At 39.0% G+C, this 12,753-nt stretch overlaps 1 protein-coding gene across 2 annotated transcripts in view; it reads right to left on the reverse strand.

The window, feature by feature from the left end:
* Positions 1-917: 917 nt before the first annotated feature.
* The window catches only part of chst11 (carbohydrate (chondroitin 4) sulfotransferase 11), a 64,091-nt gene continuing 52,255 nt past the window's right edge, over positions 918-12,753 (reverse strand). For both annotated transcript variants that reach the window (XM_055190715.2, XM_055190714.2), the window contains exon 3: positions 918-5,889. In XM_055190715.2, coding sequence (XP_055046690.1) covers positions 5,035-5,889 — 855 coding nt within the window. In that variant the 3' untranslated portion in view covers positions 918-5,034. The remainder of the gene's footprint in view (positions 5,890-12,753) is intronic.

The following is a 12,753-nucleotide window of genomic DNA, read 5'->3' on the forward strand; positions in this document are numbered from 1 at the left end:
TCACCAATCAATTTTAGTCCGCGAGGCAATAAAATTTAACTTCCCACCATCGTCATCGTTTCAGTCCTTCATAAGTTAAAAAAATGACAGGGAACTGTTGCCATCCCGTCCCTACACGTGCTTTCTGGAAAACCCCAAAGCCTATTGCGGCCTCAAGCTTGATGTGACTGCAGAACTCAACCCGGCTCTTAATTATGAGGAAGAAGTAAGGATTGAAGGATAGGATGAGGGGAGAGATTTGGTGTATTTTGAGCATGAAGGCCTCACTGAGGGATTTTGGGTGGAGTAGAGGATTCTGGGAGGATACCGTAAGCAGGTGCTGCATGAGAAATTCACATTCAGCAGGAAAATAAAAATCGCAAGCTCAGGATTTTTGCTGAGAACTTGGCCCTTGGCTGCAATCTCAGTCTTGACACCAAAGTGAAGAACCAAAGACCAATCGCTCTTCACATTCCTTTGGTAATCTATGACAAGCTGATTTCTCATGACGTGCACATTGGTTGCACCTATGTGCCACAAATGCTCCACACTTTTTGGCTTCCTCTTAAATCTTCAAAAGGTCCCACTTTAAATCTCAACTGCTTATATTACCCGAGACATCTGGACTTACCATAAGACGCCACACCACAAGGTCAGCCATATTGTAAAAGATTTAAACAACATCTGTACAAAATTATCAGTAATGATTTTAAGAAGCTGTGTTTGATCCACAAACGGCTAACATTTTTAGAAAGACATTAAAGACATTATTACACCTTCAAAAGTGCTGAGTTGTTTCAACCCATGGTTGGGTCAAATATGGACAAACAGAACTGTTGGGATAAATGAACCTAAAAAATAGCCTTGTAATGTGAAATCCAGGCTTTTAAGTCTCATAATGTAATTTTTGTTCAATGAAAAAGATGGAGACAGAGAAGTGGTTTTTAGTTTCAGCTTTATTGAGAAAACAGAGATTCAGAGAGAGAGAGAGCTCATTGATCAGAGTACATTTGTTTTGTATTTTTCCCATTTCCAGTGCAAGGGTCCCACCCGATGACCCAGCACAGTCCCTCCTGAATACTGAGGAAGTGTGTGTCGCCGTAAAGGATTAAATAAATAAATTCAACTTTTCGTTTGAGAATGCTCGTGAGCCTGAAAAAGCTGAGCATCCATCCACACATATACAAACACAAACAACCCTGGCTGCACACTATAAGTTTAACATTGAGGGGTGTACGACAGCAATAAATAAATAAAGACACTGATTGTACAATAGGCACATAAAGCAACAGGCAGACCTTGTGATCTTGTTTGAATGAAGGTGAATGGTGACTTGCATTGTGTAAACTAAGTGCAAAATATGTGTGAATGAGAATGAAGGCACTGTTGTGTATGAGAGTAAGCTGTACTGTTTGTTTGGTGGTGTACAGTATTTGATGATACTGGAAGTCAAAAAACACTACGACCGCTAACACGGCCACTAATGAGGCTGTTTGTTACCTCTACAGATCAAATCAAACTCAGTGTTTTGGATAAAAAACGAGGCGTGATTCCTTTGTTTTCTAAACTGGTAATTTCAATTCAAGTTAAGAAGTTTGGATTTGGTGATATGTTTTGTTAGAAACTCAGAGAGCTGGGCTTTGAGTGGAAGATAACATCTCAAACAAGGATTTATTTGTCAGAAACACAGTGAAGCTTTTAGGAATTAAAATGTTTACACAGTGTTCTTACGAGATGCGACACGTTGAAACGGCAAGCGATACAAAATCTTGTCCGTTAATCGTGAACGTCATGTCGATCGCCTGATCTCTGTATCATTTGCGTGATGAAACCTGTATGACGCTCTTTCACAGAAAACACAAAAGTACAATGGAAGGTAGGCCTGTTGAGAGCTTGAGAGTCAATATTTACTTTTTTTATTTGTACAGTACTGACAAAAGTCTCATGCCAACATGATTTGTTGTGTTTGCAATGGTATAGGAGTGACCATATAGAATTATAACTTGGTTTGTTTATTAAAATACAACCAGGAAATACAGAAAATTTGTATGCGGTATTAATCAAAGTATAAGCTCAATTGTGTGATCTCCTTTTACACTTACCTAATTGCATGAACGTGCAGGCTCTCTTACACCTAAATCAAATGAAATTCTAATGATAACTTCAGTCTCCTCTGACTTTTACCTTAAAAAGCTAGTTTGTAAATAATGTTTTTTTATGTATTTATCCTATAAAGAATGTGAAAAATAAATATTCAGTTACAACAGGAAAATTATTAAATATATATATTTTTACATTTATGAATTTTGCAGACGCTTTTATTTAAAGCGACTTACAGTGCATTATAAGCTATCAGCATGTGTGTTCCCTGGGTTTGAACCCAATATAATACATGTGACCCTTGACCACAAAACCAGTCATTCCTGTAAGTCGCACAGGTATATTTGTAGCAATCGCCAACAATACATCGTATGGGTCAAAATGATATATTTTTTATGCCAAAAATGTATAGGATATTAAGTAAAGATCATGTTCAAGTAAAGATATTTTGTATGTTTCCGGAAAAAAAAGATATATAATTTTGACAACTTTAAATGCGATTTTCTTGCACCCTTTCCAGATTTTCAAAGAGTTGTATTTTGGCCAAATATTGTCCTATACACCAGTGAAAAGCTTATTTATTCAGCTTTCAAATTATGTATAAATCTCAATTTACCTTTATGACTTGTTTTGTGGTCCAGGGTCACATATATGGTATTACTAATATTATTGCAAATTTGACTGTCCTCAATAAATCTAATAAAATGGTATATACATTTCTTTGACTATCAGACATTTAGTCAATTAAAATGATAAATAACAGCCATCATATTAAACTAGACATCCCTTTCCATCTTACATAGAAATGGCCCTTAAAAGAAGAAGAGCATTTCAATAATACTAAAAAACATAACGTTAGAGAAATTGTAGCAATATATGGATTGTCATTAAAACTATGCTAAAACAACAAAGTGGTGGTGGCCTAAAACATTTGCACAGTACTGTATATGTAATAAAAAAATTACATTCCTCAACATTCCATGTAAAACTCAAATGGTACACTAAAAAATGTTGGGTTATTTTCATCCCAGCATTGGGTAAGTATTGGACAGAACGCACTGATGGGTTAAAAGTTAACCAATGCTGGGTTGTTGTTAGCCATCCATGGGTTATAATAATCCAGCGTTAAGTTGAAACAACCCAGCATTGTGTTCTGTATAATATTACCCAATGCTGGTTCGAAAATAACCCAGCATTTCTAGAGTGTACGATAAAAAAGTTTTGAGATTAATTATAATTTGTGTGTGAATTATTTTATGACATTTTCTACTGTTTCTGATGGTTTTTTCTTCATCTTATTGTAATACTGTTTTTGTTCTGAGTTGGATATGTATTAGGAATAGCAATGAGCAAAAAATGATAGGAAAAAATAATCTATGGAGAGGTCAATAACATTGCTTGATTTTGAGGTTTTTCCTTCTCCTCTGCGTTTTGCCACGTTTTACTCTCTGCCTCACTGGGGGGCTTTAATGTGCACGTGTGTTTGTGTGGTCTTTGCTCTACAAAGCCTAAAATGCTGTTAATCCCTCACTTACTGAGGCCAAATAAACCCTGGATTTTCTTTTTAAAAAGCTGAGACCTGTGGGAGTCTCTCACTGAGAGAGAAAGAGAGAGAGAGAGAGAGAAACTTCAGCTTTTACCCTGGGCGACCTCTATGGATTTGGTACCGACAAAAAAATTAGACACGCCCGCTTGCGGCCAAAGCATATATACGTAAGCCATTTAATAATTTTATGCACTGTCAAATCAAATCAAATATGGTAAAAGACAGGTCATTAAATTAAAGAATGTTCCTTTGAACTACTCAGATATTTTACAGAATCAATCATCTAATGAATGAAACAGATTTGCCTACCGTACAATCTCTCTCTCTCTCTGTCTTTCGCTCAAACACACCACTATGTGAAATTTCCCCATGTGAACAGCTCAGAAAACCAAGTCCTGCCCGATTTCGTACACCCCTCACAAAACAACCAGTAAGAGGCGAAAAGAAACGTGAACAAATTATAACATTTAAAAACTTAAAAAAAAATATTAAATCTCTATTTCACACAATAATTCAAATAATATTAATCATAATGTGCTGCTCGCAGCCATTTTTCCGTAAGACAGTAAACATACAAAACAAAAACAACTGATTTACTGAAAGTCAACAGAAGGAGGAGGGGTTATGGGAACGGCGTGCTTGAGATCACTCCATGCTTGAACCCCTGACCTTTGAACCCCCTGACCACCCAACTGCTATGGGCACGTCCCCTTGACTGACTCAGCAGGACGAGCCACTCGCTGCTTGTCAATCACATTTGGGCACGCCCCTCCAGCAAGGCACAATTCAGTGCCTTTTTCATCCTTCCTATTTTAGTGTGCATACAAAGCCTTTCTTTAAATATGCACCGTATAAATACACACATACAAAGGCCGTCTAAGAATGGGAGAGAGGCACGAGGCCTACGGAACGTCCAAAAGGGAAAACTAAATGAGAAATGGGAAGTCAGAGCACGTCTGATTATATATAAGGTCTTAGTCTTAACTTCTCAAGGCGCTCCTTCAGTAATAATGGTGGCTGGTTGAGTATATTAACAGATAAACCGGTTCAGCAGGTATGGCTCTGAATCTGTCATATTGCTTTCGATGTTGGGAATAGGAGCTTTTGGACTGCACATTTACAATTCAATGGACAAATATATCAGGATTTGATACCTCACATGACCTCAGTCTTATATGAGATCACCTTCAAATTAAAACTTTACACTTTCCAAACAAGTCCCATGTGTAGGCATTCGCAGTTGACTGACAGCTCCTTGATTTCATCGAGATAAAGCTACCGTCCGTGCGGATATAAATACAATTTTACATTTCGTGTTTGGTCGATTCCTTGCCTGTGTGGAGACTGCCACTGTCTTTCTCCCATCGCTCAACCGTGTTGAACGAGCCCATGTGTGCACGCAACCGTGTTTATTGCAGTTTCAGGTAGCTCGGAGTGGAGTAATTGAACATAAGGAAGTCCATTTTGTAGAGTTGGAACAGCTGAACCTGTTGCAGGGAACTTATGTTGTTGAAAAACATAGCTGCCATTTGGTCGGTGGTGCGAGTGGATTTGGCGTACGACGGGAAGCGCAACGAGTCGCCCACCCCTGCGAGCTTCAGCACGTAGTTGGAATCTTCTTCCAGAGTCTCGTATTTGCCCACCAGGTCGTAGTGGATGTGGCAGGGGTGGCAGAGCGAGTAGACGGTCTGCCAGTGTTCGTTTAGCGGAGCTTCTCTTTGAGTAACCGGGTCCACCAGGTACTCAGCAAACTCCTGGAACTTCACATCGGTGCCGCTCAGCAGCGCCTCGGCTGTGGCATTCTTGCGGTACCGCCTCACGATCTTCGTCCCGTAGCGCTTGTGGAAGGAGGAGTTGTAGCGCAGCGTGAACTTGTTGCGGTAAGCGGACACTAACCTCTCAAAGGGGTCGCGCACGAAGAGGAACTTGAGGTAGCTCTTGAGGCGGTGGTTGATGTCGGGGATGCTGTATTGGTTTAGGGTCCGGAGGTTGGAGGGTACGTGGGCCTCATTGGACGGAATCTCCATGGGGTCCGTGTACTTCCCACGGCCGCTCAGCACCATCATGACCCTCTTCCAGTTGGTGCAGGCCACTTTGGGAACGTAGCAGTAGATAAGCTCATGCTCTTCATCCACCACCAGGTGCTTGAGGTCGTTGGGAGTCAGGACGCGTCTCTTGCGACTGGAAGCGGTGTGGGCCCGGCATGTGTCTGCCACCTGATCCCGTCGGGCCTGATGCAACACTGCAGCTGCAGAGAACTCTGCCTGGGAATGAAAAGAGAGATGACTTTAATAACCTTATAGGTCAAAACCCATTTTAAGAAACTTAAAGTCGGATGGGACCACAAGTCTGCTGTATCTGATTTTTAGGGTCGGGTCTATAATATTTTACTTGCTCATATTACTGCAAATAGTAGATAAGACAAAGAAAGCATGGGAAAAATAACACAGGTTTCCTGGGGATACTCAATTCAAGTTCTCAGTAAAAGTAGTAGTGCAGGTATACTAAGTAAACTTCATATGCTTAGTGCTGTGTACTTGTAATCAGATCCTAATACCTGGTGTAAACCGGATCAGAGAAACCTCTGACAAAATAGGACTCGCGTAAAATAAGACTCTCTCTCTCTCTTTGTGACACTGGTCTGTGAAGCCATAGTTCAAGACACAAGAGCTTAATGACCACATTCTCCAGTAACAATAGACCTCTACCACCATAAGCCTATTAATGCCATGTACAGACTACAGATCAGCAAGCTGCCATACAGGGGAATTTTCACATGAGGTCTGCCAGACAATATCTGATAGATCTTTGCCTAAATCCTCTACAGCATGAGCGTTGAGCTCTGCCCCTGGAGATCTTTCGTCCTGAAATATTCAGTTTCAGCCGTGCCAACACTGCTAACTGTACACTTCAAATAAACCTGAAGACTTTGGTGAGATGGTTCTGTATGTTTGATCAAAGCTGGAACTGAATTTAGCAGGAAAGTAGAGCTGGAGGATTGAGCACCTCTGGTTTACCGATTGATCAAACTTTTTGAAACCTGCCTCAAAAATAGGCAGCTAATATTGGACAAATTGTAAGACAGCATTGTGTGTATAGTTGAGAAAAGAATACAAGATGGTGGTGAGGTAGGTTAATTATGAATATACTTATATTTCAAATAAATGATTAGTAAAAACCATTCAACTACGGCACATGCAAAAAGGTCGGGCAACTCTCCATAGAGACCCTCCATCAGAAAATCATCAGTCTTTATTGAAGGCGGGACTTTTGCAGACAGAGCGACCCTATAGAGTGTCGCAGGGATGGTGTATTTTTGTAGGGCAACCTGAAAGTTAGCAAGGAAAACTGGTTCCCAAAAAGTCCATTCATTTTTCCTATAGACTTTTGGTTATCGCAACAAATAAGCTCCATGTTTAACAACAGTTTATGAATATTAAAGTCTAAATGTGTTTACTAGAAAAATTAAAAGCTAACCTAATGGGGCGTACACACCAAAAGCGAACTCAACGATTTACACAAGCAGATTACATACAACGTCAATGCAGAGACGCGAATAGACGCAAACTCCTGCGTGCGTCTTCGTGCAAGTTTAAAATTAGCATGACACGAAGTTAAATCCCACGAGTAAATCTAGAGCGAGGAACGCGATGAGGCTACAAGCGAAATACACCACGGTCTCTCGACATCATCAATTTCATCACCACCAAGTATCCGACAGCTCTTTCAAACTATATTAAACACATTTAAAAATGTTCCCTCAATAGGGAAATACTCTGTGGATAAATCTTTGACTATTGACGGTTTCATCAGACCCATGTGCGGTGACGCGATTACGCGTCTGAGCGGAACTTTACCACCGGTCTCTGTTTAATGGTCTAACTAGTGGCTAAACTGAACTCTAAAACAAGTACCTCGTCGAAAATAACAAATGTTTTGGTTTGCTAAAGACGAGGGAAGACGGCAATCATGGATAATCGCTATTTGATGCAGGTTTGGCAGCTGATCTGTAGTTAAAATTGTATACATTATTATATAGTACACATTTTACACAGTATCATTAGCTCAATGTAGTTTTTAATACGCTTTAGCTATGACTTTGAACTAAGGTCATCTTGTTGTTTATTTTGCTTGTTATCAGAAGTAAACTCTAAACTACTCTTGATTCTTAGCGGAGTTTACCGGAAATTACGTTTGTTCCACGAAAGCCGTTTCTTTATGTTTTTACTGCTGAAACCATCTATAGTCAGACTAAGGTTGACTATAAAGATGAAAAAGAAATGGTTCTTTTAAGAACCTTTGACTAAAAGGATCTTTGGGGAACCCAGAATGGTTCTCCTATGACATTGTAGTGCAGAACCTTTTATAAAACCTTTTTTGTATTTGTGGTGCCTACATTTTTTTCTGGTATAACCGTAAGCATCAGCTGCATGGATTAATTCTATGTTTTTTACTATTGGTCCGTTGTCACTGTGAAACAGTGTTTATGGAGTGGGAGTCTGAACGAGGGCGTTTGGAAGATGTGCTTTGTATTGTCTTCACATTTAAGAGCGATTTTAAACTACTGCCACTCCATAACAAAAGCATCTTGCCACATCAAAGAAACCCAAGACTTGTGAAAGTTGTGCCTGAGGGGAATTTTGCAGAGTTGTGTTGACCCTCAGTCTTCCCAATAGAGGTCGGCTTACAGGTCAGTGGTGAATTTATCCAGAATAACAATGCAGAATTTAGCATCCGTTTAAGAGGTTTTCAAGTAATACTCTTTCCTTGGAAAAAATGATGAGGATTAGAGAGCGGCATTCTTTTATATATATATATAAATATATAAATAAACACTATTGATGTTTGTTCACTGAAGGTCACTTCTCCAATTTAATTTAAAGTTTAGGTTTATTGACTTTTGTTCTTTAGTTGAAAGCAATGCCTCTAAATCGACAGGTTTGACTGCATTTCAAGTTGGATGCAATCTAACGTTTAAAACGAATATAGCACACATACACCACACCAAAACCATTATTCAAATCCCTACACACACCCACATACTCTCTCTCTCTCTCTCTCTGTTTTAGTGGAATTTTCCCAGGGGTTTGTGGCCAGTAACTGTACTGACAGTTTATTAAATTCCTAAAATAAAGCAGCATGTGTCATCCTCACAGCAGATGATTTGATAAGGAAATCCAAACCATGTCTCAGCAGATGCAGAACATGAGCTTAGGTTGTATAGCTTTTTAATCTTAAAGGAACAGTTCACCCAAAAACAGTATTTCATTTATACTCATATTTCCAATGAAACCCAGAGGATTGTTAGTTTTTAGATTTTAAGCTATGTTTTTGGGCCGTTTTTGCCTTTATTAGATATCAAAATATGATAGGAAAGTATAGTACAGAGGAAAATTTTATAGTGTAGAAGTTGTGCTTTCATAGCTCAGGCTAATTCGTATTAATTCAGATGACTACATTTGAACGTTTTTGTACAATTTGGTTTTGCCCCTGTGACGTTGGGGTTTCAATATTGCTAACAATAATACGTTTTTGTACGATTCACTTTGTAAAATTCATACAAATTAACCAACTCGTAAAATACGTACAAATTCCTTTGATGTGAGATCAGGCTGGTTTTGGAAAAAATGTTTGAGAAAGGTTTGAGTTCATATTGAAATTTTCAATAATTTTGACTTGCAGACTTGGCAAATCTTTTCTCAGTTTGTAACATTGTTGATATCTCTTATGAAGCTCTAATGGAGACAATATATTTTACTTATATTGTATGTCGATTTTTCTGTGTTTCCCCTGCTTCTATTAAAGGCGGAGTCCACGATGTTTGAAAAATGCGTTGGAAAAGGAGCGGGCCGACTACCAAAACACACTTATAGCCAATAAAATCAAATCAAATGCCGGGTTGCGTATGTGTGGGGCGGGTCTATCAACAGAAGGTCCAGATTCTATTGGGGTAGGAGCGTGTTTGTTTAGGTGATTTCAAATATCAACATTGGCTTTTAAACATCATGGACTCCGCCTTTAGTGTAAAGCTGCTTTGAAACAATTATCAATTGTGAAAAGCGCTATATACATAAAATTGAATTGAATTAAAATTTGTGAGATTTCTGGGTCTATTTCTAATGTGAAACATCTGAGACACATGATGAGAGTTTTATTCACATTGATGAAATCATTAAGATATTAAAGGGGGGTGGGGGTAAAGCTTTTTCATGCAATCTGACTTCCTAACGCTGTTTAAGTGTTGGATTCCTCCAATTTCTAAACAGGCAAAGTGTCAAAAAGCAGTTGGACATGTGACGGTGTATATCTGTGCACTTCACCAGGATTCGTACAAGTTTTTTTCCGAGCATGAAAGATTCATAAGTGAAAAATCTGGCTCTATTTCTTGTATGGGCAATTTCACTGCAGGAAGTAAAGTGGAAGTCCTTATATGGGCACCTTAACCAGAATAGCGCACACATCAAGAGCTGACACAAAATCAACTCTACCAAAGAAGTGTGTTGTTGCTTGTGAGGGAAATTTAAGCTTTTTGAGCTTCCCAATGAACCCAACATTATGGAAACAATGGATATAGTTTGTTTATCCAGGGTAGCAGAGAAGTTGTGTGTGTGTTTAACAGTTAACGGTTGGGCGGTCACCATCACAACTGGGTCATGAGTCGCAGGTGGTAAGTAAAACTGCATCACATGTCTGTGTTTTGTTGGCAAGCGGTGTGTAAGTGCATATAATGTAAACAACATTTAGTGAATCATAAGTTATCCAGAGATATAATGCTTTGTAAGTGTTGCTTGCTCCACCAGCAGTACGCCTCGATGGGGTCAGGTTTCTTCAGAAAGAATCAGTAAAGCTGATCTGTCTTTTATAAATGATGATCAAACTCTTTGGATATATGAAGGATGTAATACTACTCTATAGGTATATGAGATAAGAAGAAACAGCGTGTGTTATGTGAGCTTTAAAGAGATCTCATCCATGATTTATGTGTTTTATAGTAAATGGGTCAATGTGTGGACACTCCCTTTAAATTTTCACATAGATGCATTTGGTTGTCAGAATGTGTATGTGGATCTACTTCTGTGTATTAGCAAAAGTCCAAATCTATGGCATACGCAGAGAAGTTCTCTGTCTTGTTTAATGAGAGAATCAATTGCAATCATAATGAAATAAAGTCTGTAGCTTCATAAAATTGCCATACAGCCCCGACCTGAATCTGAGCCATTTTCAAACACTGAGAGCATTTCTGGGAAGCGTACATATAAAACTAATGATGTAGTGTTCGGTCCAGTAGCTGCAAACACATCAGGACTTTCGTAATAGAAAACCTTGAGATAAAAGCTTGAGCTGATATTGGCTCTCCAACCTGATATACAGGGGTATAAAGGGAGGAAATGAGGTCACGAGAGGTAGAAATGGAGGTGAAGAGCGGTAAAACAGTGAATGTGGGGTAAATTGGGATTCAGTGTTTGTTTTTCTCTTTCCATTAAAGACCACAACAGATATCTCCATCTTTAGGAAAATGGTCGCTTGTGTTACTAATAGCCGGACTACATTGGTCTTAGTTTATCCTTGCTGGGAAGCTACCTATTTTATCAGTATGTATGTTGCCGGAGATCGAATCCTTGAAGTTTTGCGCTGTTAATGCAATAGTTGAGCTACAGGAAAAGTATGCTTAGACGTGTGCTCTTTACTGTTACTTACTCTCAAACTTTTAGTCTAGCAAACGAAAACAAGTGTTTACATGGTGCTCTGTCAGTCCGTAGATGCCCGGAGGATACATAGTCCAAAAAGCTCGGCTACCATCACTCCTCTGCAATTAGATAGCTGGAAACCATTCGCATAATAATGCCAAAACAACTCAGAGACTTTCCACTGCTTTCTTGTTTTTATACAAACATATATTCATCTTAAACATAACCCTCAGACAAACCTTTGTTTCTTTGGGGCACCCAATGTAACCAAAACCTCCCACAGAGGTTTGTGAAACAGACAAATAGATGCATTTCTATTCAATAGCAATAAACTATTCAGTATGCATAAATACACTCTAAATAAAATAGTTTTAAATGACCTATTTGCTTAAATTAAATGGTAATTGCATTATTCTATCACAATAATTGAATAAACCCATACAGAAGAGCACAGCTGGCAGTAGCTCCTGGTTTTAGTCGATATGCTACGACAAAGCATCGAGTGTGTATGCAGCACGTTGCAGGTGTGTGTGTTACACTGACAAGTGAACATTTATCTTTACCACGTTCAGACTCTCCTGAAATGGGCTGCGAAATGCTGTTAAGACAGAACACAAACAGCACCCAAGGGAAGAGCATCAATATTGAAGATTCAAAGCTCTGGCTTGCACGTGAGGGCATTAACATATCACTGTAAGTTCTGTGCCGTTTCGGAGACTGGTAGAGCAGATTTTGAGTCGACCCTGTGACCGTGGTGACCCCAGACTCTTTGTAAATGAGAGATGAATTATTAAAGAACGTAGGTCGCCCCCCTCTCATCTTTTCTACTTCCTTCCATCTGCCCCCATGCTGAGATTTATAATCCATTTATATGAGCTCAGAGAGTGTGAGATTGAAGTTTAACTCCACTGAATAAATCTGATTCTTTACAAGTGAAATCTGCAGTAAAACGAACAGCCGGGGTAAAACGTTCAGATAAGGTCCGAATCGGAGTGCATTGGCTGAACTGCTTGTACTTATATGACATCATCAATTTCTACACTCTCTGTTATTACAATACACTATATTATTTTTAAATAAATGCACTACATAAAATTGCAATTTAAATGCAAAAATAAAATGCACTTTGTAATGTCCTTTAAATCTTTAATCCCCTATATCATATCTTTCCCTGCAATAGCCAGATTTTAAAACATTTCTGTGACTTAATTATATCATTATTATGTTATATGTGACCCTGTCTGTGAAATCCAGACTAAAGTCTCAGGGCCATATCATACACCCGGCGCAATGCAGCACAATGCGCGACGCAAGTGTCTTTTGCTAGTTTCAACTCGGCGCAATTATCATGTTCACGTTTAGCGCCATGTTGTTTAAATAGCAAATGCATTTGTGCCCATGGGCGTTCTGGTCTGAAAACGAGTTGAGACAACTAAAATA

This window comes from Misgurnus anguillicaudatus, chromosome 1 (genome assembly GCF_027580225.2).
Source record: "Misgurnus anguillicaudatus chromosome 1, ASM2758022v2, whole genome shotgun sequence".
NCBI lineage: Eukaryota > Metazoa > Chordata > Actinopteri > Cypriniformes > Cobitidae > Misgurnus > Misgurnus anguillicaudatus.